This window comes from Lutjanus erythropterus, chromosome 9 (assembly GCF_056507025.1).
Source record: "Lutjanus erythropterus isolate fLutEry1 chromosome 9, fLutEry1.hap2, whole genome shotgun sequence".
Taxonomy (NCBI): domain Eukaryota; kingdom Metazoa; phylum Chordata; class Actinopteri; order Lutjaniformes; family Lutjanidae; genus Lutjanus; species Lutjanus erythropterus.
Window position 1 is genome coordinate 32,368,846 of NC_139325.1, and position 26,639 is coordinate 32,395,484.

The window sequence follows — 26,639 nt, forward strand, 5'->3', positions numbered from 1 at the left end:
TTAACACCTCTGTTGGTCAGTGACAAGAATTTTAACTATGGTCCAGCTCCAGTCCAAGTATGAGACTGACTTGTCGCGCGTGCTCATACCTCTTTAGTGATCACAGACAGGATGCGACGTTGTTTTGTTGATACGTATAGCAGTTGTAGTGCATTCTAGAGACAGCTGGCTTGGTCATGTGAAGCACTGAAATACAGTATAGCAATACATAATACAATAAAAGACACTTAATAATCCATTATACAGTGTATGTACAACTCTGTTCAGATGCTCACATTAAAGGGACAGTTCATCCCAAAATCAAAAATGCACATTTTCCCTCTTATATGTGGTATTCTTAATTCATCTAGATTTTTTTGGGTGAGAGTTGCTGAGTTTTGGAGATACACTGGTTGTAGAGATGTCTGTCTTCTCTTTAATATGAAGGGATTAAATGGCACTCGGTTGGCAGTTCTAATAGTGCCAAAAAAACAAACCCTATACATTTGGTTACTCAAGATAATCCACAGACCTTGTTGTGAGCAGTTTCATGTAGGAATTGTTTTCCTTCTGCAGAGGAACCTACCAAACTTGCTTTCTTTCTACTAGTGTTTGCTGTTGAGTTGAAATGTATTTTGTTGTCATTGTATTTGAGAGAAGGCAGACATCTCTGTGGCCATTATCTCCAAAAGTCTGTAACTCACACCAAAGCTGTCTAGATGGATAAACAGCACTACAGGTAAGAGAAAAAAATATGTATTTTTGATTTGGGGTGAACTGTCCCTTTAACTGACTCATAACTCTTTCTTTTGGACTTTGTCTTTGCCTTGCGGCTGTTTCTTTCAAAAAAAATTAATTTATTATATAACAAACACTTTACAGATTTATCCCATCTCTTTTATTTTATCCCCATCCCATTAATTTATAGCTTTGCTTCCCTACATAGCCATAGTGGTCAGGTGCTGATGCCCCAGCAGCCCCTTGCGCCCCGCCCCCGCCCCTGGGTGCCCCCCTCCGTTGCCATGGCCACAGTATTCTTGCAGGTTCTGACGCAAAGTAACCAGTGCAGAGCCCAGACAGGCACGATTTGGAGCCAAGACGCCCCCAGGCAGCTGGAAGAGGACGGTGGCCACTCCGGCCATGCCGTCATCCGTGGGCTCCAGGGTGATGGGCCCCACCTTAAAGGTGGAGTAGGAGAAGCCCATGAGCTGCGAGAGGAAGGGGTCAGAGCGGCAGAAGTGCTGGTAGCCGCTGTATGTGGATGGGTGGTGGTGGTGTGAGGCCGGGGTGCCAGCTGTGGTGCTGGCGTAGTGGTGGGTGCTCAAGTAGTGCAGCGGCAGGTGCTGGCCACCGTTGCCCCCTCCACCCAGCGTGAGGTGATGGTGGTGGTGGGCTGTGGGTCCGGAGCCCGGGTCATGTTTGTACGAGACAGCTCCTGCCCTGCCCCTCTGGCCCACCACCACTCCTCCCAACTTGCTCGTACGGGCGTGAGCAAGCGATACAGTGCTGCCTCCGACCCCTCCGCCCGCTGAGGGGAGGTAGATGAGCTGAGGCTCCTCCGGCTCAAGGTATATGGTGAGTTTAGCAAAGGGCCTCGATGCCATCTTGGTCATCTCCTGGATGTGGCGCCGCTGTTCCCGACGGAAGTCCAGGAACTGCTTGACCTTCCACAGGAGGACGCAGACGGACAGGAAGAGGAAAAAGCAGGAGAAGAAAACGGAGAAGAAGACGAAAAGGTCAATGTGGGCTTGATCCTGTCGCAGAAACAGCAGGCCCTGCGACTCTCCCTGCTTCTCGCTGGTTCCCACGCCCCTCAGAGCAATGTAGAAGCGGCTGGATTTCAGCGAGTGAACCTCATGGGGGAAGGTGATGACCACCCGATCTCGAACACCGCGGACAATCAGCACCGTCTGTGGTTTCCAAACCGTGATGTAGGAGATGAGTCCTTCAGCCCGCTCCTCTCTGATCTCTCTCTCTGCCCCTGGGGGTTTTGCTTGCAGCTGCAGAGGATTGTGGGAAAGCACTGGACCCCCAAGACTTGACGAGGCGTTGGCAAACACCTTTATAGGCGACGGAGGCGAATCCTTATCTGCGCCAGTCGTCGTCCCCCGATTGGCTGATTCCTCTTCGATCTTGATGGTGTGAATCCCAGTGTACCGGTCCACGTCCACGATGAAGGTGTCATGAGAGTTGGACACATACACCTCCACCTCGCCGAAGGTCACATCAATGGTGACCCGAATGTCCACATTGGTGAACTTTGGCTGTGCAGCGAAAAATACAGTACGCCCCTTGGGCAGGTTACGAATGGTGGGATCATGGAAGCAGTTGGTCTGAGATGTGGGGTCAAAGCAGCACTCGGTGTCCACGTTGAACTGGCGGTAGCACTGACGTCCATTCACCGGTGTGCCATTGAAGGAGTCTTTGCACTTGGCACACTAAAAAGAGGAACACGAGATACACTCTGAGCAAAACCCAGTAATTAATAGAACAAGGTCACAAGCTTGTTCTCAATTCACTTTTATCAACACAGGCATAAAATCCAAGAATACATGTGACACAACACATCTTCTGTGTGTTGTCAAAGCAAAGTAAAATCCTATTTTGAATCTTCTGTGTGTGCAAACCTGTTGCCTGTAGCAGTCTTTCCTGTCACTCTGGGGGCTACTGAGACAGGAGGAGGTCTCTGTGTTGTTCTGACAGGGGCAGCCTGTGCCATCATGTTCATTACACGTGTCTGCATGGCCATTACACTGACACCTGCAATGAAGAGGAGAAAATCCAAACACTGAAGACAAGAACATAAAAAACTCTACAGAGGAAAAATTCAAACAGGAATAGAGAAGAAAATTAAATGGTTAAAACATCGAGGAAGAGTTTTACAAAGTCTGTTGTTTCAATAAACATTGTCTGTTTGTGACATTTGCATATCGAATTTAACCAAGGCAGAGAGAAATTTCCATCTCACCTATGGTTATATCATTTAAAACAGACACATCTATTGCTTTATGTAAAAGGGGCATAAATGAGCCTTAACTGTCCTTTAAACAAAATTAAAAGGACAGGACTACTGACCAGCAAACACTACTCACTTGTCACACTTCCCCTGCAGCAGGAAGTAGCCGCTGAGGCAGCTCTCACACTTGTCCCCCACGCTGTTGTTCTGGCAATTCACACACACAGCGTTCTCTTCTGTGGGACCCTCAGACACCCAGTTCTGAATCTAGACACAAACAGAGACAGGCCTGTGAAACTTAGGAGTTAGAACAAAGACAGTACCCAAGATACAAAAGTAAGCACACTACTGATGTTTCTGCTTTTCACATGTAATCATGAGAATGAAACAATGAGGATGGCTGACACTTACGCTGCTGGGGTCCAGAGGGAAGAGCCGCGGGTTCTCAAGGGCTTTCTTATGTTCATCTCGGGACAAACACACAGCACTGTTCCCCCTGCAGAACTCCCGACATGGACGACAAGTGCCGCCCCCTTTGGCAGAGCCCACAAACAAGGGCTTACACTTCTCACAGTGCTTACCCTGGAAATGGAGGAAGGAAAAATTTTCACCAGTGAACATGGGAAAACTGTGTCATATATGCAGTGGCAAGAAAAAGTAAGTGAACCTTTTGGAATTTCATGGTTTTCTGTATTAATTTGTCATAAAATGTAATCTGATCGTCATCTAAGTCAAGGGTATTGACAAATATAATGTGCCTAAAATAATAACACAAAAAAATTCTGGTCTTTCATGTCTTTATTGAACATACTCATTCAACATTCTAAATGGTAGCGGAAAAAGTAAGTGAACCCTTGGAATTAATAACTGGTTGACCCCCCCCTGGCAGCAATAACCTCAACCAGATGCTTCCTGTAGCCGTGAATCAGACCTGCACATCATTCAGGAGGAATTTTAGTCCATTCTTCCTGGCAGAACTGCTTTAGCTCTGTCATATTCTTTGGATGACTCATGTATGGCTCTCTTCCAAGTCATTCCATAGCATCTCTGTTGGGTTGAGGTCTGGGCTCTGACTTGGCCACTCGAAAAGGCGGATTTTGTTTTTCTGAAGCCCTTCTGTTGTAGACTTGCTCCAGTGTTTTGGGTCATTGTCCTGTTGCATCACCCAACTTCTACAGAGTTTCAGCTGACATGCAGACATGTTCACATTATGCTGAAAATCTTTTTGATACACTTGGGAATTCATCTTCCCCTCAATGATTGCAAGCTGGCCAGGCCCTGATGCAGCAAAGCAGGCCCAAATCATGATGTATCCTCCACCATAATTTATGGTTGGGATGATGTTTTCATGATGATATGCAGTGCCCTTTTTATGCCAGATGTAGTGCTGCATGTTCTTTCCAAATAGTTCAATCTTAGTTCCATCAGTCCACAAAACATTATGCCAATACCGCTGTGGACTGTCATTGTGCTCTTTCGCAAACTTCAGGCATGCAGCAATGTTCTTTTTAGTAAGCAGCAGCTTCCTTTGTGGTGTCCTGCCATAGACACCCTGCTTGTGCAGTGTTTTACGTACTGTAGACTGATGAACACAGATATTAGCCAGTTCCAATGATGCCTTCAAATCTTTGGCTATCACTCAGGGTTGTTTCTTTACCTCACTGATGAGTCTTCGTTGTGCTCTTGGGGTCATTTTGACTGGGCGCCCACTTCTTGGTAGAGTAGCCACAGTCCCAAAGTGTCTCCATTTGTAGATCATTTGCCTAACTGTAGACTGGTGAATTTCTAAAGTCTTGTCACTTTGTAACCCTTTCCAGCTTTATGTAAATCAACAATTCTTGATCGTAGATCCTCTGAAAGCTCTTTTTGGCTAGGCATGGCTCGCATAAGCATATTCTTCTTGTGTGGAGCAAACTCAAAAAGTTTGAGTGGTTTTGATCAGTCAAAGTAGTTCTAGTCCACACCTCCAAACTCATTTTCTTAACAAGACTCCCGGTATGCTAACACCTGACTCCAATGAGCTTTTTTGAGGTCATTAACTCAAGGGTTCACATACTTTTTCCACTAGCACTATGAGGTTTTATGGTTGTTCTCAATAAAGACAAGACAGATCAGAATATTTTTGTGTTATTATTTTAGGCACTTTATATGTGTCAATACACTTGACTTAGATGACGATCAGAATATATTTTATGACAAATTAATGCAGAAAACCATGAAATTCCAAAAGGTTCACATACTTTTTCGTGCCACTGTATCTTTAAGTGTTTTACTCTAATCACTCACTATGGTGTTATTGTGGCACTCAAGGCAAACATCTGGTTTGTTAACTCCAGCGCAGTTGCTGTGTTTGTTGCAGCTGCACTGAGAGGAACAGTTATCTCCCACAAATCCAAAGTGACACTGGCACACTCCCGGGGACACACACGTCCCGTTTACACAGCCCTGGGCACACACCGGCTCACACTGACCAGAAACACTGCACAGGAGAAAAACAAGAATGTGAAATTGGAGTAAAACTGTCCAGTTACTATGAAAAGCAATACACTATTTTTAAAGAATCCTCAAGGTTCCAGATCTTACCTGCTGAGTATGTAGCCCTGCTTGCAGGTGCAGTGGTATCCCTGGGCTAGGTCGTGACAGTCTTGGGTGCTGTTGCAGTGGTGATGGCCGTTGGCACACTCATCCTCCTCTGGACAGTGGAGGAAAGACCAGCTGCTGTTTCTCAGAGGGCAAACTCCCTCACTCACACCTGAGAGACAACATTGGAGTGAATCAGGGATGAGAAAAACAAAAATTTGTATGAATGAAGTGACAAATGTAATGTTGCACAATGAACACATCAACTGAAGATATTTCTCACCATCAAGTCCTCCTTGTAGGCAGCGTCCTGCCCCATTCCCCCCACGTGTGGCACACCATCCACACTGAGGCCTGGCGATGCACTGGGAGCACTGGGTGAGCTGAGAGCACTGTGGAGAGCAAGAGTCCCCCCCAGAGAGCAGCCGACCACACTGACCTGCTTCACACCGCAGGGGCACGAAAGACGGGCTCATGCACTAGAGGAAGGGGAGAGACGTAAGCTGCATCTTAACATGATTTTTTTTTAAAGTAACTCAAAATTATCTGTGCAGCTTCAGCCGTCTTACCTGCTGCAGAGCCATACTCCACACACAGTGCTGCCAACCTCCATCAGAGCCTCTGGAGCCAAGACAGAGGCTGCAGTTGTGGAGACTGTGGCAGGGCGGAGGGCACGGCATAGGGGGTGAAGACTCCACCTGCATGGGTGAGACATTGAGCAGGGCGTAGCTGAAACACGTCCAGTCATAGGTGGGGTTCACACTCAGGATGCGCCTTGTTTCACCTGGAGAAATCATAACATAGACTTTTTTTAGTTGAACAGTTAATAAAAACAAAAATACCCGAAATCTAATTGATCAAAACTTGTACTACCGGTGCCAGATTTCAGGACCTGAGAACAGATTTGGGTAAGACGCCAAGACTGATCTTACACTCAAAATAGCGAGTTGAATGTGGTCGCAAAGGTGGTTACACTTCTTGAAACTCAACCTAGACAACACTTGCCACAATACTTGTAATACTAAATGCATAGCTGGTGAGGGCAACACGTCTAACCAGAGGAAACAACTTGTGACACACAAACCATATCTAAAAGCTGAAAAGTGTACCATGTTTTGAAAGCTACATCAAGCTACAACCAAAGAAGCTTTTTTTTAAAAAATAGTGTCAGGGCTGTTTTCATTCCTTTATTGATAGGACGGTTGAAGTGAGGACTAAAGAGTTATTTTATCTGAGCTGAATCATAAATTCTGTTGCATACACATCTATTCTATTTTTGGCTGTAGAATGAAATTGTCTTTAAAAAAAGAGAGAAGAAATTCACAATTTCCTCAACACTACTGTCCATACCTGTGCGCTTGAATTGGCGAGTCCACATGCATTTTCCAGAAGCAGTGCACTTGGGACAATCCGAAGCCTCACAGCTGGTCTCAGTGCAGTTGCTGGACAGGAAGATCTCTCTCTGGTTGATCCGACAGTCGTGTTCGGACGTACAGCTAACAGAGCTGCTGATACAGGCGCCCTCTGGACAGTTTGTGCACCACTTACACTGCAGAGCCGGCTGGGAAATCCAGTAAGGAACAGATTTTTAGTTGACAGAAAGTGGCTGTCTCTCTTTGAACTAGTGATTGTGGTAGGAGTGGGGGTGTTGTCTGTTACCTGTGATGGACTGGAGAATGTTTTGGGGTGTCGGGCGAGGCATTCACTGCAGGTCTTCAGTCTGCGGCACTGGTCTGGCTGACGAGGAGTCGGGGAACAAGGAGACTGGCCAGTGAAGCAACCCATTCTGATGGAGCAGGAAGAACACATTTTATTTAGCAGCTGCACATAACTTAAAGCTAATGAATGTAATTCAATTTATTTAGAGTTGTTTTTACCTCTCAGCAGTATCAGAAGAAGCACAGGTTCCCCGACACCAGATGCAGCTGCCTGTGGTGGTGTTGCAGGCCTCTGGTGTGGGTAGCAGGGCACAGGGGTCAGATGGCACTGTCAGGGTGAGGAGTCTGCCTAGCGTGACGCCGTTGAAGCCTCCTGACAGGAAGAGACGCCCCCCCCAGCTCGTCATGGCAAGAGACACTGAACGATTCACTGGATCGCCTATGGCAGAGACTGAAGGACAGAGATGAAGAGTGGTTTAGTAGTGGCATGGCAATTTTTTATCATACCAGAATCTGCAGAAAGACAGTAAGACAGTCACCTGGTTGTATCCAAGTGTTACAGTTGATCTGATACAGAGACACTGAGTTACTGTAGTCCTCTGCTTCTGTCCTCCCTCCAACAATGACCATGGTGTCTTTGATGAGGGCCGCAGCGTGGAAGAAACGGGACAGAGGCTGCGCAGCAAGGGCATAATAGAGCAATACTAAATACATTACCTTTATACAGTGGACTGATTGAGGATAAAATCTCGACCTCTTACCTTATTACCCTGTGAGGGGACCAGCAGAGACCAGGTGAGGTTGGGGTAATACAGGCTGTAGAGCTCGCCTGAGGGCTCCACAGTCTCCACGTGAAAGCGATATCCTCCAAAGACATAGATGGCATCAGTCTGCTCATGGTAGACTGCTGAGTGGCCATATAAACCTGAGTGCAGAACAAAAAGTAAAGCAGGTTAAAGTGCAAAAGAAAAAAGAAATCTGCATTTGACAACATATTTTCAAAATGTTTTACTGAACACTGATTGAACTACAGCAGCTGTCTGTCAACTGTCATTGGAGGAGATTCTGAGGGTGACTTTTTGCATTTGAGACAGAGAAGAGACAACCTACAGTCTCTGCAGAGAATGAAATTGAGGAGTATCTCAAGTCGGACAGATTTATTGAACAAATTCCCCATGATTAAATCTTTCTTCAAGTCAATACTCCAACAGCATCCAGCGCATCTGTGAAGAGGCTTTTTAGCCTTGGAAGTCTTGTCAGAGGGAGCGAGTATCTGACAAACCTTTTGGAAAACTTCTACTGCATGATAAAATAGTGAACTACAGAGAACACTGGTTGGGTGATTCTACATGACTTGAAAAGCCAGTGCACTTTTATGTTTTGTGTGCATGTATGTATTTTAAGTAGCTAACCTGGTCATTAGTTGCATGTTGAAACATGATGTAGTGTAGGCTAACAGAACCTGTGTTATTTTGTTTTTATATATCGGCAGCTGTGTAATAGGTCTTTTCACAGTTCGCTGCCAGATCATCAGGACAATATAACCAACATGTGCAAAGAGCACAAAAGAACAAAAAAGGCCAAAAACAAAAGGCCTAAAAACCTGTAGGTGGTGTGCCAGTGTGGGGAGCAATAGTCCAGTTTCCAGAATGAGGGCTGAACTCAAGGAGATGGTGGTTGAAGCCATTCTCTGGAGAGTAACCACCAATCAGCAGTACAGAAGAGTCTCGGCGTACAGTCAAAGTGTGGCCCGCCACTGGTGGCAGCACTGTGCTCTGTCAGAGGAAAATTTAATGAGCAAGAGTCAAAAAACATTTCAATTTTTCATGTTTTGTATTTTCATTATAAATCCAATCCTAACCGTGTGTTCTCTCCAGACTAAGCTGCTGAGATTCAGACTCCAGGTATCCATGGCAACACCGTTTTGGGTGACACCGCCCACCACCAGCATGAAGTTGTGACTGGCTCCAGAGCCAGACTCATGACTGGTCAGCAGTGAAGAGGCGTGGTGATAGCGAGGGCTCGGAGTTGAGCCTTCTTCCACAGAACTCGTCAACATTTGGGTCCAGCGGCGCTCAGACACAGAATATCTGAACAAACCAGGGAGAAATTAGTTATTATTCTGTACACTGTACATAAAGTATAAAAACATGTGTCAGGACATTAATACTACTCAGGACAGTCTTGGATTACATGCCCTTACCTGTAGACATTCCCCAGAATGCCCTCTGACAGAGAGAGGCCTCCATACATCCAGAGGTTGCCCTGTGGTCCAGACACCAGAGAGTGGCCCATCCTGTGGAGGAACCTGTGGGCCTGATTCTGTGGAGTAACAGTGCATATGAATGTGTATTTGTGGAGTGTAAAATTTATGAAGCATGCACACTGAAACATTTGTGTTCCTGTTTGTGTGTTCTGGCCATACCACTGTCATTTGTGTGTCCAGCAGTGTTTCCCAGACCAGGCTGTTGGAGTCCCGAGGAACAGAGCAGTCTGAGCCAGCCCAGCTGTCTGAGCACACGCACACTCCCAGAGACTGAGACAAACAAAACATGTTGGTTAGCAAGCTAGAAAAAAATGTTCTGCTGAGTTTTCAACTGTAATTTCTTGAATAATCAGTAGGATCTGATCCTGACAGGGTAAGATGACTATCATCAACAGGACATTATTTTGCAGCTGTCATTTTAGAGCTGAGGATTATTATGAACACATCACAAAAAAAAAAATCAAATGACAGAGTATACAACTATTTTTAAAGTCTATTGGCTTACGGCCAAAATACATGGTGCATGAATGAACAAAACAAAAAAACTTCTTAATATAAATCGTCAACTCTTACTATATTACAAGCCCCTCTTCCTTCTGTTACTCCACAATTCTGAGGGCACATGGGTCGGTCACAGTGGGGCCCACCATATCCCTGAGGACACTGACAGAGCCCTCCTTGGCACTGGGCTCCACCTGGACACACAGGTGTCCCCTCTTCTCCCTCATCAGAGCTCTGGTGGCACCGCCGCACCCAGAAAGACGCGTTGAAGCCTTGAGGTTTGTTTGATGAGACGTTGGCCTCAAAGTAGACAGAGATCACACCTGGTGGTGAAAGAGAGAGTGCAAGTGAGTCAAAGTGACATGGTGACATGGTGCCCAATAATACTCGATTAGAGGATGAATATATGGATGGATACCTGAGGTGGCCTCCACAGTGATAGGCTGAGACCTTGTGGTGCCGCAAAATGCCCCAATCAGGTTGTGATCTGAATGTACAACACCATTGCCGAGGAAACGAGGAAGGCCATCAAACACATAGACAAAGGAGCTCTGCAAAACAAAACATAGGGAATGTAAAGGGACAGTGATACATGGAGAAATACTGATAAATTTTGATGCTGTAGCACAGCTAACATGTTCACTTGCATGGGAGTTTGTGGGCATAACTGGGTCAAGTTTTTACTCACTTTACAATGAGTGTGGGAGTCTGGATGTAGAGTGAGGGCTACAGGGGGACACAGCTGTCTGGGCAGACAGGGTGCCAGGTTCTCAGTCACTGACAGAACCCACAGGCAATGAGAAAGTCCTCCTTTCCCCTCTGTGCCACTTCGCCACCCCAGAGAAGAGGAGAGGGGCATGGCAGAGGAGGAGGTGGAAGAGAGCAGCACAGAACGGCCCTGGCACTGGCGGTAGCATGTGCCGTTGTTCCTATTGGAAAGGGAAAGATGGAAATACAAAAATCAAGCCAAGATATTTCCACTGTTTTCACACTTTTTACAATCCCACTTTAAATAATCCAAACTCTCCCTTACCTAGGGTCTCCATAGTAACCAGGCAGGCAGGACTCGCAGTGTGATCCCTGAGTGTTGTGGGTACAGTAGCACTGGCCTGTCTGGTTGTGACAGTATCCTCGCAGTGGATCGCCGTGGCCGTTACACTCACATGGCACACAGCCGCCACCGCCAGCCAGGGCTGAACCAAAACTACCTGGACGGCAGTGCTCACAGTGGGGCCCTGTAGTCCAATCTGATAGACAAATTTCAACAAATGCAGTTTAGTTTTATGAATTGTACGATTCTATGCCATAAACTGTTCTGGTTCAGTGCGCATTCTTTACAAAAGATATCTGAACAAGCTGTTAAAATAAGCCATATATTAAGGTCTCACCCTGGCATTCATCGCAGATCCCTGGTGCAGTAATACAGGTAGAGTGGAAGTTGCAGCCACAGTCCACATCACATTCAACACCACTGAGAACCAGAGTGGCTGGGTCAGACGTCCAGCCGAGGGAACATTCACACTCAAACCGTGGGCTGCCACTACACTGGCCCTCACGACACTCATTATAGCACCTGTGGGAGGGAGAATTATGGGTGGGTTGAAAATGTACTTTTTTCCCAGATTCACAAAAGCAATCGTGATGACTAAAGAGAGGTGAAAAATGAATCCACAAAGGAACAAGGGCGGTGACTCTTACGTCTGGTTGCAGTGCAGCGTTCCGTCTCCCGTGTATCCTCTCTCACAGTGGCACTCGTAGGAGGTGGGAGTGTTGATGCAGGTGGCAAAGGGGTGACAGTTGTGGAGACCCAGCCGGCATTCCTCTACGTCAGGGCAGGTGGGGTAGGACCAGATTGCATCTTGCTCTTCATCATCCAGGTGCTCCAGCTCCAGCTCCATTTCCAGGGGTCGAGGTGGGGCTGAGGTCTGGGGCTCAGGGCTAGAAGAGACCAGGACGAGAAGACATGAAGTTGGACAGGTATGCTATATCCATCCACTGTATTAAGGCTCTATGCAGAAGTTCTGTTTTAGTTTGAAACATCAAGGCTGTATGCACCTAATACCTTGTATGAGTATGAGTGAACCTCTGCATTTTGTCCTATTTAACTTGAAATAACTGTATTGAGAAAAACACATTAAGGACCCCTTTCCCTTTGAAAGGACCGGACCACCACAAATAAATGTGCATCCTGTGAGAAGCACTCCACCTACAATATTCGATGTATAAAATGTTCCATTTAACAACAGCTGATGTCCCGAGTAAAAACCATATGCTTACAGAAGGTTTACTGAAACAAGTGTCATAAGAGAAATCTTACTTTGCAGCCCGTGCTTCAGCTACTGCCACGCTGCAGTTGTACACCAGCGGGTCGTCCATTCCTGCCCAGTCTCCCCTCAAACATCTGAGAAGATGGATGCAAAGCATTAAATAAATACAACACAATTACAATCAAAACAATGACTAACATGTCATCAATTTGATTAAAAAAAAAGATTTATTAATCAGTCATTCAAATCAGACGTGTTGGCATTATATGTACTTGTCAAAGAATTGTCACATGTCTGCCAGACTTACTTTCCAATTGTGGGATTGTTGTAGTCACCACACCATCCACACTGGAATGTCCGCAGGCAGTCTGTGCATGTGTTTAAAGCTGAGCATTGCTTACACTGGGGAACCGAATGAACACTGACGAGCACAAGAATAAAGAATGAGAATATCAGATTATTGATCCATTGTTCATCTGACTGACAAAATATACATAATTGCACTCATAAAACATAGAATGTTTAAATTCAGTCAGTTGTTCGTCTCGTATGTGCTCAAGGTTATTATGTGTATCAACTCTCAGCTAAAAATAAAATAAATAAGTCTTAGAAATGTCCACAGTTTACCTGTCATACCAGTCCCTGCACTCTCCATAGGGGTATTTTGTGAGGTAGGCAGCAAAATAGAAGCAGGCCTGGGCTGACTCACACCATGCACACTGGCTGGAGTTAGAGAGGCACTCACCACAGGTCTTTCTCCTTCACAAGACAAAAAGATGACCAGAGAGAGGAGGATAGTAAGGGTGAGTTATGGGTTCTTGGTGGTATCATGCATAATCTGTAATTATTCCTGTTAAAAATACAGTTTTTCAACTCACTGGTTGCAGACTTTAGGACACCCCCTTGGGTCACGTATGGATCCATCTAGTCTTCCTCGTCGACTGCACTGGTAGTCACCTTTCTTGCTTGAGTTTATCTGCCACTCGCAATAAGGGTCCTGTGGGCCAAAGTTAGCTTTGCATGAGTCCGGAATAGAATATATATTATCTTAAACTAGATAATATCAGCAATCATGCTGTTAAAATCTTTTGCTATCTGTGATGTACCTGAGTACAAGCTGAACAGTCTCTGTACTCTTCACACAAAGTGCAGTGCTGAGGTGCCAGCAGCAGATGGCGCTGACCCTCTCCCTTGCCTTCTCCCCTCTCTGACTCAGGACAGGGCTCGAGGTCTGGGCTGTCCCGCAGCAGGCAGCGGGACAAAGACGGGCACCAGCCACATGACTGGTCCGACAGACAGGCCAGACAGGACATGTACCCTGAGCAGGAGCCTGAGCGGTAAGGCTCCAAGAACAGGAAGGAGATCTCCTGGAAGGAGATTATGAGGAAAAGAGGTGTGATATTCTGTCTCTACTGAAGGAAACTCATTGTGCAGAAAAATGGCAGAAATGAAACTGTGCAAGGAACACAAATCTGCTTATGCAGGTTAAACCTCTTTGCTTTGGTAGAAAACCACAGGTCTAGCTGTGCCAGTACTCACACTCCCTCCAGGCAGCGTTCTGTTCCAGATCAGGGCCATCTCACTGGTCTGTCCTGAGCCCGAGTTGTTGAGGTAGCCCTCAGCCTGAACAAGGTAATGGTTGCCCCTGGTCAGGTTTGAGAACAGTCTGCTACCATCTGCACGAGCCAGAAGCTTCAGCTCCTTCTCCTGTTGGGCTGCCCAACGACCCACCACCTCCTGCTCCGACGGTTGAAAGACGCACAAGAATTAGAGAGACAGAAAAAGTGGAGAAGAGTTAAGTAAAATGACAATAAATATGTGCTGTGGATTCTGTCATTCATTTAATTTAAAATATAGGGGGTACGTATTTAACAGTCACTTCTGAATTAAACTGATAGTTCTAATTGGCTTAGTCTGACTAGACAAGCTCATATAGCGTCGTTACTCCCGGTTTGTTACAGTGAAAATGAAGATTAGTGTCAAACTATGTGCTCACACTGAATTTGGGTTTGCCTACAAAAACACTTAATTTAATGTCATTTACAACAGCATCACCCGAATGTGCCGATCACTCAAGCAGCCTCTCACTGTAGAGTCGCTAACGCTATAGGAGTGTTTGTCTCTGTCTTAGTCAGTCTGTTGTGCAACTCCGTATAAACAAGCTCAAAACGTTCAGGAGTGTTACGGTGGAGCATGACTGACATTTGTTATTTATTCGTTCATATTGACAATATGACACAATTTAAGTTCCTCTACATTTTTTTCTTACCCTGCAAAACCGAAATCGTACCAAACTGTGACCTCTAAACTGAGGTATATAAAGCATAAAATTTAGGCACTGTCGTTGTTGTTGTTCTCTGCAATTACAGCTGAATATTAAATTGAAATTGCCCAAGTTGAATAATCAGTTTTCATCAGTTTATGCCATAGACACCACATCTTGGCATCCCAGGTGCTATTTTTAATGTCCCCGGGACAACAGGACATCATTTCTGTCAAGCACTGGCTACAGCTATCCAAATGTATCTAAAATCACTACATTATTAAAAATTATATTACAAGATCTCATCAAGAACAATTAATGTTATCAATACTTTCCAATTTCAGAGGAGAATTTTGTTTTGAAGTCATTTACTGAATTAAAAAAACAAACATCTGAAGATAATGAAATGCAATTAGTCTCACCAGCTGGCTGGAGTTGGGCCCTGATGCCATTCGAGCCTCAAAGTGGAGCCTCTGGATGCGAGCCCACATGGAGACAGTCTCGGTGGGAGCGGGTGCAGGCGGGGGGGCACCCCACAGCGGGTGGATGAAGCCCCTGAACTGTAGGGCAACGTCCATTTCTGTGGTGGGGCTAAGGATGATGGTGGTGCTGCGGAGGATGGACACCTGGCAAAGGGGTGATGAGGATGGAGGATAGTGGAGGATGGATGGAAGTGGAGACACATCAAAAGAAGCACTATTCTCTACAAACTGCTCCACAAGTTTGACAAACTACTTGAAAAAAGGAATCTTCTCTATGTGCGAATTGCAAAACAGACAGCGAAAGAGAACAAAAAAGGAGACGTGAGCATTGGAGTTGAGAGGTTAAAAAAGCAAAGAGCACAAGGTAGAAATGAACAATAAAAGAGAAACAATTATAATATTCAAGTTGGGAAAACTGCAGTTTCATAGCAATGTTGGAGGGAGGAAGGAGGGATAAGTATGAGCAGAGAGGGAAGTAGTAACAACCACAACTAGCACAGTTAGCAGTTTGACTCCGTACCTTGTCAGGCTGGGAGTCGTTGCGGGGGTGCTGGAAGGTGAGCAGGTGCAGTCCCGGGACATAGTTCTCGGTGCGACAGGAGTGGAGGGAGGTTAGGAAAAGGGTACGCTCCCCCCACCAGCCGTACGCCCCTGAGATCTGGTCCACACGGCACGCACTTCGCTCTGTGAGACCGAGAGGGAGAGGTCAGCACACAAAGAACACATCTGACCTCTTAAAATCTCATAATACAGCAGTTTCTACTGTACTGACACGAGTTTGATCTGTGACTTTTGTGTGACGTGTTCAAAAAGAGTAAAACGACATGACCTCGCTGCACCGAAGGAAGTACGTGATTGGACAGGCGAGTCAAACCGTGGTCTGAGTAGCCTGTCCAATCTCAGCTGGGTGCGGTCGAGTCAATGTGCTCTGTCTCTGAAACACGCCCAACATGAGTCTAGTCCCTCCCATGTCAACTCCCAACATCTGTTTTTCAGTCTGAGGATCAGCCCTTCTCTCCTGCCCTCCTTCCTCCCTCCCTGGGTCTCACCTGACACTGGCAGGCAGGACTCATTCTGAACACACCAGCCAAACTCCCCAGGGGCACGGGCCAGAGAAGCTGGAGTGCCACTGAACACCAGACAGGACTGGCAATCAGACAGGAAGCGAGCCAGGCCCAGGCAACCAGTGCTGCCACACTGCAGACACAAGACAAGGGTTTTATATTGCATTGCATTTATATTTATATCACATTTTATACTAAATCTGTTCCGTGCAATTATCCTGTACAATATTGTTAAATATTTTTTAAATCAATAAAATCAGTTTAAATGATCATTTATGTATGTATTATTATATTAATAATTTAATTATTTAACATATTGTGTTGAATTATTGTCTTTTTAAGTGAGTAATTGTGTAATATTCTGGATAATGTACAATGAGACCCCTGCACCACACTGTCAGGGTTTATGTTACAATTATCACTCACTCTCTATACATTATCCTTAACGTACTGTACAGTAATCCTGTGCAAATTTATCTGTTCATACTGTGCAACTATCATGTGAATTTACTGCTTGTATCCTCTACGACCAAATCTCAGTGAAATTATCCTTAAAATTATACATAATACAGTATCTGTGAGTGAAAAGGTGTTTAGTGTATACAGTTTGTGCATTTAGCTTTTTTCATATTTCTATATTTTATGTGCATTTTATTTTTTTTCACTTTCTTTTTTTCCCTCTAATTTTGATTCTTGAGCTGCTGTAATGAGTGAATTTACCTGGTGTGGTATTAATAAAGTTTATCTTATTCAGATAAAGACACAGTGTGAGACAAATGTTTTAGGTGTCTCATAATGTGGGAGTAGACAAAGCAACCAAGAGGCTGTGCAAAGGGAAGTGTTACCGGATTAGTGGGCTGGTACTCTCGACAGCGGCCTTCACACCAGCTGCACTCTGGGTTCTTAAGGCACATACTTTCATCTAGTGCCTCAGCACAAACAGTATCCTGGTTAGACAACACACACACACACACACACACACAGACAGACAGGTATTTCAGGATAATATAGTTATCACTAGTTTCTTTTCATCAACACAGTTTTCTCATAGTTTCTCCTGTTAGTCTTTACAAACATCTTAATTTACTAGTCTTCCCAAATGAACTTTCTCTAAGCCCTTCCTCTGAACAGTAACTGCCCAATCATAGATTACCATAGAAACAATAAGTAAGGAGGGGAGGGGATTATTAAAGGGTCAATTTGCCAGTCTTCACAGTAAAATGACTTTCTGTTCTTTTGTTTTATGACACTTTTACTCACCCTGTCTCCAGGATCACTACTAACGAACAGTGGCACTTTGTATGCCACCAGGTCTCCTCTGGCGACGCCACTGTAACCCCCAGCAACCAGCAGCACTCGTCCCTCCATCACAGCAGCAACATGCGAGTAACGCCCCCTCACAGCATCCCCACCTTAGAACAAACACAAGTTTTGTAAGCGACAACCACCAAGAAACTAAAAAACTATGGCCTGTGTGTGAGGGCTGTGACAGAAAGTAGAAGACACAGTTTACAGGAACTTACTGAGTGACCATCTCTCCCCAGCAGACACCCACTGATGACAGCCCAGGTGGTAAAAGAAGATCTCCTCATCATAGCACTTCTCCTCTTGGTAGTGAATATGTACATTCCCCCCTGTGAGAACAAAATAGATAAATATACACATGACTGCACTGATAAAAATGGATTATGTCCGCTTATTTTCTCGACTCTCACCATAGACCACCATGTAGTTCCCAATGACGGTGGCTGAGTGGAAAGCTCTCTCTCTGGGGCCTGTTGCTGGGAAACGGGAGCGGAAAGACGTCCAAAAACGTCTGTCCACGTGGAACACGTCGGTGTTGTTCACCCTCACACTAAACCTTGGAGAGATACACAGCACATGTACTTTAAGTATCTGTAAAATATGCTGTTGTTGGATTATTCTTAAAATGTGCTTTGGGTATCCACCAATCTGATCAAATCAGATAAACAGTTTACAATTCATGCCATATGTACAGAAATGGACAGAAACATAACATCTGCAGTTCCCTAAAGACATACTCCGAAACTAGACATGAAACGGTTCCCCTTTCTCATTAACTGTGAACAGAGAAGTGTGAACAAAATGTTGACACACATGTCACAGTCCATACTTCCTCTCACTCTTTCTACTGGCTGTGTGTATTACTGTCTCCGGCGTGCTCATGAACAAGAGGGTGTGTACCTGGCAGTGGTTGGCCTGTGGCCTCCGTAGACCAGCAGTGTCCTGGACGGGCTGTGGAACACCATCGAGTGTCCAGCGGTGGCTGGAGGTTTCCCACCGGTGGGCTGAACAGTCTCCCAGCGTCCAGAGCCGTGCAGACCGAAGCGATACAGAGAAGATGAGAACATATCCTCCTCAGTGCGACCTGGGAAATAAGGAGAGAGTATGATTGATTTCTCAATGGATAAAAGTGTGTCAATACAAAAACAGACAGCAAGGTGACAATATAACATGAAACCCACCTCCAAATACATAGAGATAACTGTCTACTACAGCTGCAGCATGATTGGCCAGTTTAGGAGCGCCATGTGAACTTGAAAAGCCAAGCTGTTGCCAGTCATCCTGGAGCGGTCGGTACATCCAGACATCACTAGCCAGGGAGCCGTTGGCAAGCTCCCCTCCAAAGATAACCATGTTTCGCATCCACTCTACTGCTGTATGGGAATGTCGAGCCACCTGACGACACAATGAATGAAAAGGAAATATTCACATAAACTTTGTTTAACATAATTCCAGCATAATTTAAGTGCTGTTGCTTGGGGAGTTTTTTGCCAGGGTAACTGGACTGACAGGACGTGCTCTATAATGATAATACAATTTAAATCTTACAAATGATCTACTGTTCAGATGTGGAATCTAGATTTATGAGACTTGTACATTTCAGCCTGAGTTCTCTTGCTATACTTGCTTGCTAATCATGCTAACTAATCATGTTTCCTTTCAGCCCTCTACCAAGATATAAGGTATCTGCAGCAGAATTCTAGCTGTGCTGACAGGGTTTCGCTGATTACCTGATCCTGATTAACCTCTTCAACTCTGTGGTCACATCCACATTCTCAGCTGACATTACTCTCTTTCAGAGGCTGCACAGTGAAGGTATCATATGAAAATATGAGACTCACAGAATCCAACCATGTCACAGTGGCTTGTAGAGAATGGGGGCAAATAATGCACCAAATTTAGACTAAATTAGGCTAAAAAAAAAAAACTGGAACAGCCATTTTCAGAATTGTCCCCTGGGCCTTGACCTCTCACCTCACAATATCTGAATGAAAAAGGGTACTTGGAGTATATTCAACTCGGCCCTTTATGCTAATTCTATGCAGTTCTGGGCAAAAACCATGCAGCTTTTAAAATGTAGTATAAATGTGCTATTTCTGTCTATTCAAGTATTCCTGCATACCAGGGTCTGTAAACAGTATTGAGATTGCATAAATTAGGTCCGGCTGGGAAGCTGAGTCTCTTGTAGATTCAATGAACCCAACTGTATTCATGTTTGATGATGTCAGTCCCCATAGTAACTATTTCACTGTAGTGAGACAATTCTTTCGAAACGTAACCTCACTGTATATAATGCCCTATTGTGACCTCTAGGATAATCACAGCCTCATGAAAGTTCACAACCACTAACTACAGACCTGAGGCATTCAGAGGAAGCGTGACAAGCGTTTCCAAGTTATAATGACAATAAGGGAATTTCTCAGCAATCCCCAAAACAGAGGCGCTCACCATCCAATTGCTGAAAAATGCTCAATTGTTTTGATACCAAATCACAAAATGAATTTTTCTATGGTATTCCTCAAAGTCTTGGTGTGTTAATGTGGTACCAAATCTGTGCCATAAATGGTATCAAACCAAAACCCCCTGTAACAACTTATCAGACGTAATAGAGCAAAGGAATGGCCATTATATAATTCATGTTGTATGCCCTTTTACACTCTATACTTTCAAAATTAAACAGGCGCCTAAAGAAAACACTGTGTATTACAGATTTATGACTAGAAAAACTTGAGTACTGAGCTGCATCTCAAATGAGCCTTTGGGTTCCCAGCTTTAAGATGATGTACACTACATATATGTGGCGTATACCAATGATCTGCTATCTCACTCTAAAATCCCCTGCCCCCCTTAAAAATGACAAAAATGGATGTATGGTGGGGGAAGTGGTAGAGGTTAAGGCAACTCGGTTTTTTGTTTACATGACCTTCAAAGAATTAGGTTACCTTAGAGGGCTGATAGCAACCAACTTGTGTGTATATAAGCACAATATATGAGATACAAGAGCAGAAAGCAGTGAAAAGTGTGTGTGTCTGTCTGTGTGTGTCTACAAAATACTTACAGGAGAGTGACCGTAAGACCTGCTTTCCCATTGGTTGGATGTGAAGTTATATTTGATCAAGTCACCAAGAGCTCTGTTCAGGTCAAACCCTGGAGGAAAAGAAGCAAACATCAAACATACACTCGTCGTTAATCATCAAAAACATTATCAGATATCAGTGGAGATTAAAGGTCAATTAAGGCACAGCAGCTAAAACAAAGACAGAAATATTGACGCTGGTTAAAATCTAACCCTTAAAATAGGAAACCTCTGAAATGATTAACAAGGGACAAGTTAAAACTCAATATATCTGTTGAAGAATGAAGGACTATTAACTTACAACAAATGTGTTAAAAGGGGGGTGGAGGGTATAATGTCAGGATAATTACATTATCAACTTATCATAGGATATATGGACATCATTTTTGCTATTTTCGTTGTGTTAAAATGTGTACCAACATTTGAGTCAGCATGATGCCAGAATAAACATGAGGGTTTTTCCCTACCATTTCCCTACTGTGTTTTCAAAGCGACTAAGCCAAATGAAAAGATAAGAAAACTATGCTGAGACACATTTTCCTGTAATTCCTGGTCGCGCTACTTCTGTCCCCAGGTTGTCCTGCTCAGGCAGCTCCTCCACACGCAGTGACAGTGAACCAGGTGAAGATAATAAGCTACTGGAGGCTATCAAATGTTTTTCCAGCCAAAAAGTGTGAAAGAATAAGTCCAACTCCACAGCTCTGGTGTGGGAACATTTTGGGCTTTAGCCGAGTGAGAGAGGAGAGGCCATTAACATCAATGAGTCAGTATGTAGATTTTGTTTAAAAACAAGTGTTGTAACACAAGGTGGTAATAACTAACTACTATGACTCTCCGTACACCTCTGCCAATATTTATTAACCCATTAGGACTGGATACAACATTTGTGTGTATTAAGTGCAAGTTTGTTGACAAAGAAAGAGTCTGTTTTATTTATTATTTTGCTTGTGGGGTTTTATTTAATTTTTATTTATTTATTTAATTGTAATAATATTTCTTCATATTTTTCACATTCCAATTACAACGTCTGAATATTTTTTTAAGAATTAAAAGTTAATCTTTGGAAGAGTCCACTTGTATGATTATGCTTTTATACTGTCATTATTTCAGTTGTATGTATTATTGTTTATTTCTGGGGACAAAATATGGTCCAACAAAAGCAGTTACCATGACAGGCCTATTGGGGGGTGGGCTTTTTCATTAGATATTAAAACAACATGGAAATTAAGTACATGTCAGTCTTACCGCCAAACAAGTACATGGCTCCAGTGGAGGACAGGTAGACGCCAGCAGAACCCGTCCTGGGCGGCGTGTAGGGGTTTCCTTCACTCACACGCCACCACTGCCCTGCCCCACTATCATCATGGAAACCAAGCTGGCAGCTGTGACCCATGAAGCCTGGGTTACACAGACAGCGCTCTCCTTTCTGAAACAAAATATTGAGGATAAGAAGAGCTTAAGACAAATAACTGACGATTCAACAAACTGCAGAACTGACATAATTAAAAGCTTTTTGAGAGAAGGACAAGTGACCCTTTGGCTGAAGACCGCATACCTTGTCACACTGGCCATTCTCAGAACAAGTCTGGGAGCACTGAGGGGTTGTACAAGCTGCTCCTCCCCAACCCTGATGGCAGTGGCACTTTAATGTGGAGGGATCACAGCGCCCATGACCTCCACAGGCTCCGGGGCACAGAGAGAAGGTGTAGGTCGCATTGAAGCCCAGGAGGTTGTAATTAGCATCACTGAAGAGATGAAGCAGCATCTGGGAAAGCAGGCAGAAAGTTAACATTTCCCAAAGTCCAAATACTTCAGAGTTCTTTTCATCATGTTTTATTCTGGTTACCTTGCCAGATTTGGCTTCAATGGATTGAGGCAGGGTATTGCCACTCAGACTGGCAAGGAGAGGGCTCTGGTAGGAGTCTCCGTCATACACAAACAGGTAATCATAGGTACACTCTGTGTCCATAAAGGTGAAATTTAAGACAATGCGATGACTGTTGCTGGGGGCTGGAAGACATTAAAGAAAAGATGGGAATTGTCAGTGTAATTAACTCACAGTCTATTAGCAGCAAGTTATTTGTTTCATCATCAATTTTTTCCACGCACAAGACCATAGATCAGATCAGCAAAATGCTATCAAGCCGCTGTCACCTGCTTTTGGGGGAAAGACTACAGTTTCATCTAATGAGAGAGATATGAAAATTCCAAAAAGCTGCAGTGTAGCAGGTTATAAAACAAATAAACATACAAATCCATCACAATCTCTATTTCCCCATCCTTCCTGGAAAGTAAAGTCATCTAAAAGGAGAGCACTAAGAACGTCTGAGCTTCCAGAGAACGGTAATTGTTTATTTTGACAGCAGTGTAAATTTCATTTTGATGACAATAAATATGAATTAGCTTCTGTCATTTAAATCATATCAAGTAAGAAACTAGAATCAACCATATTAATAACCAAGGCCCACACACTGAGATTTGAGGTATGTATGATCCATGAGTATCAACTGTCAGTGTGGTAAATAGCTAAATGATGCGGGTGACAGTTAACACTGTTGGATAGCTTATGTTAGAATGAGTGGGAGGCTGCTGGAGTTCAGTCATAACATTACAATAGAGCAGCGTCAGACTGTCGTCTCTAACTAAATGTCAGCCTAGCTTAGATCAACAGTTGTCTACTAACAGGTTTTGTTATTTACAGTCAGCACTTATCCTGACTATACCTAATAATTCAATATAAGCACTGTCTGGCCACTGTTGGCTTATTAAGTCACTTGGACAGGGGAAGACTGAAGAAGTATGATGGCTGACCAGTTAGGTGTTTGGGCATCGTGAACACTCTGCTTCAGGCAAAGTCACAAAATAATTATTAGACATGTCTATAAAACACACAATGATTGCACACAAGCTTGTCAAAATCGTAAGTAAAACCGCATTGACATCTACAGGATCTTCTATTTTCTATGCCCCTAAAGGGACCACGGCCATGACATTGTGATACTTGTGTGTGCCCGTCTGATTTATATCTTTGCTCATTTTACCTTTGATAAGCCACTCGCAGTTCCCATTGACAGAGTAGTTTCCTGGCCCATCTGTGACATAGCCTGGTGGTCCCCTCAACACCTGCCTGTGGCCCTTGCAGTCCCCTGCCTGGCTCAGAGGCCACTCGGCCAACAGCAGAACCACCAGGATGAAGGAGACAGGGAGGGGGGAGGCCATCACTGGCACCGCCTGAAGTATGGGAAGCAAAAGGTCAAAGAGAATCATTTGGTGTGGGTCCTAATAGACAAATTACCACCACAAATATGCAGCAGCATCGTGCAGCAAATGAGGACCAACCTCCTATATTAGCTGGTTCAAGCATTTCTCTCTAGCACACAAGACAGAGGACCTATGCCAAGACGAAACAGAGCAGTGATACTCAACTAACAACCCAAGAGCCAAATCTTGCCCCCGACTGATTTATACTGTTTTTCCCAGGAAAGAAGGACAGATACACCAGTTTTGTATGATGGGATAAATAAGGATGTTAGTGACTAAGAAGACTGCACTGTAGTGCTGCAGACATGCCCTGGCCAAAAAAATCTTGTTCTCTAAGTGTAAAAACACATTTGTTTTGGTATAGACCACAAAAAAATGTCACACCATCACAATTTTAGTTCAGTTACAATGAAAAATATGATGCAAAACTGATCACTGCCACTAACCGTGAATGTTATCGCAATTGTAATGTCTGTCAAAATAATCTCAGCTATTTTTTTTACTGGCCTATATTGTGCAGCCCTAATTTATGGGATCAGAATTGTCCTCCTTTCTGTGTAACTTCTACTCCTCTTCAGCTAACCTTCCCCCACAGAGCCCACTGTCTGATCCTACTGCACACTGCACAATCTGATAGGTCATCACACAGCACAAGATCCTCATTATAGTGCTGTTTCATCATATGCTTTTCCTTTATCGAAAAAAACTGCAGCTTCTCCAATTTGGATATTGCAATTGGCCATATTATGATTTCAATAACATAACCGTTAACTGTGTAGCCCCACCATACATGTTTATTTCATGGGAACAGAGTTTAAATATGCTATTTCTTCTGCCCCTAGCACTTTATGTTTATGAATCATTCCAATAGTTGAGTGATTGCATGACAGATGCCTAATGTTATGTAAACAATTTCAAATGTTACCAAAGCATTTACAAATAAAGTGAAACTGCAGTTTTTAAATGCAGTAAAATGTCAGCTTTATCTAGCAATACAATGCTAAGCTAATAGGTAATTTACTTTGAAAATTAGGAATTTTAGAGAAAGATAAAATATGGGCCTGTTACTGCTTGTTCGTTTTATCTGATAAATGTTATTGGTTATTTATCACCTCGCCCCTAACATCCTGTCATTTTGCAAACCAAATTAAGTTTCTGTGTTATACAGTAGAGGGTTGTTTTTTTTTATGGAAATCCTACAGTCAAATAATTTCGTGTGGCTTTTGCAGACGCCTGTTCGTTTGCACAGATGTATTTTGCTGACTGATCTTACTGCATGGTTACAGTTTAAGTCTGCGAGTCTCTTGTGTAAACTGCAATGCCATTCAAGCTGCAGAATTAGTCAGACTTAAAGGTGGCTAAATTTTAATGCTTGACGCACATTACGAGACTCAGAGTCAGCGTCTATGAAAAAAAACATACTGTTTCTGATGGAGCTAACCACTGTTAGCCATGTACAGTACCGTTAGCTCTCTAATGTTTCCAGTGCACCAACCACACAAACATAACAGTCATGTTACACGAATGTTTTGACACATGCATTTTAATTCATAATCAATACTTAAAATTAACAAAGCGTTAACTGACGGCGTCTCTTACACCCAACTAGCTAAAGGATAACCCAACCAGTACCAGCAACAAGGGGCTCTCCGCAGGCTATCACAACAAAGCTAACATAAATGGTTGCTAAGCTAAGCTAGCTAGCCGAATACCGTTAACAGCCAGAGGCCGTTAGCTGGCTAGTGTGCAGATTTCCATAGTCGTACTCACCAGTTCCCGTCTCTTCGGCCTCATGGTAAATTACATTTTCGGGGACCCTTTAACGCCAGCTACCACCTGAGCTAACTTACCGTCCTCGAGTGTTCAAGACTGACAGATAGCTAAATTAGCTGGTAGCCTTTGATTTGGAATCCCTGCAGAAGACAGCCCTGACTGCTACACAGCGGTCTGCTAGCTAGATCGCTAGCTAACGTTAGCTAGTGGTAGCGGCTAAGCCAAATCCAGATGCGCAATCGTCAGTGGCTGCAAAATGTTCCAGGATAAGTCATTCCTCAGAGTAATTAATCATTATGTAATTACGGAATTGGGTTCCTAGAGCTCGACTATTACACTAGCAGGGCATACTGTCAGCTAACAACGAAATCTTTTAACGACATCGACCCGATCCCTGCGGTTCATGTTGAGGACAGATGCCCGTTGTTTTGGTGTTAATGTTTGTGGCTGGCTAGCAGTAATCGGTGGTCACCAACACAAAAGACAGCGCCGCCAGTGGCCTGTGACAACACTGCCATCTAGTGGAGATGGGAAGCATCGTTTACACATCTGGATATAAACCACACAGACACAATAATGCAATAACCAATAATATAACCAATAATACACCGTCGTCGTCGTCATAATAATAATAATAACAATAATAATAATAATAATAATAATAATAATAATAATAATAATAATAATAATAATAATAATGATAATTTATTTAGCACCTTTCATGACATAGAAGAAGGTTCAAAGTGCTTCAAAAGAAATAAATCACTAGAGCTAGAAAAAGAGCTAGAAAAAAAAAAATAGATATTAGATTAAAATTAGGATACTGGCAATAAAAACAAATTTAAGGTCTAAAACCCATAAAACAATCAGGTGGTGATAATTCATTAAAAGCAAAAATTAGTTTCGATCTGCTATAAACAAAGGTTGCTTGTCTTTATTTGTGGCACGAGTTTGTTCTAAACCTTTGGTGCACATGAACCCATTAGGAAAATGATTTGAAACACACTCAGATAAGCAATCGTTGAGGTATTAACTAAATCATCTAGTCCCGTAAAAACGAGTAGAAGAAGTTTAAATTATTCCTCAACTTTACAGGTAGTCCGTGTGATGATTTTTGTTTAAATTCTTGCTGCTGTGTTTTGAACAAGTCACGGCCTATCAGTGGTTTGTTTGGTTGAACCAGTATAGAGACCATTACAGTAATCTGG

At 43.7% G+C, this 26,639-nt stretch overlaps 1 protein-coding gene across 1 annotated transcript; it reads right to left on the bottom strand.

The window, feature by feature from the left end:
• Positions 1–620: 620 nt before the first annotated feature.
• Positions 621–25,893, bottom strand: megf8 (multiple EGF-like-domains 8). Its single transcript, XM_084727156.1, has 44 exons — positions 25,429–25,893; positions 23,439–23,628; positions 22,244–22,407; positions 21,953–22,162; positions 21,643–21,823; positions 20,380–20,468; positions 18,503–18,716; positions 18,222–18,405; positions 17,732–17,877; positions 17,540–17,650; positions 17,277–17,428; positions 16,862–16,963; positions 16,002–16,149; positions 15,473–15,636; positions 14,893–15,096; positions 13,747–13,944; positions 13,314–13,574; positions 13,086–13,204; positions 12,835–12,966; positions 12,515–12,628; positions 12,258–12,341; positions 11,639–11,878; positions 11,329–11,513; positions 10,974–11,187; positions 10,629–10,869; positions 10,359–10,491; positions 10,013–10,263; positions 9,599–9,709; positions 9,377–9,495; positions 9,035–9,263; positions 8,777–8,948; positions 7,935–8,098; positions 7,713–7,848; positions 7,393–7,624; positions 7,175–7,301; positions 6,866–7,076; positions 6,085–6,299; positions 5,799–5,994; positions 5,519–5,687; positions 5,222–5,414; positions 3,347–3,517; positions 3,072–3,202; positions 2,607–2,739; positions 621–2,417 (listed from the first exon to the last, which is right to left on the bottom strand). Exons 1-44 carry the CDS (start codon positions 25,450–25,452, stop codon positions 918–920), a joined length of 8,664 nt encoding a protein of 2,887 aa, XP_084583282.1. The 5' UTR covers positions 25,453–25,893; the 3' UTR covers positions 621–917.
• Between the last annotated feature and the right edge of the window lie 746 nt (positions 25,894–26,639).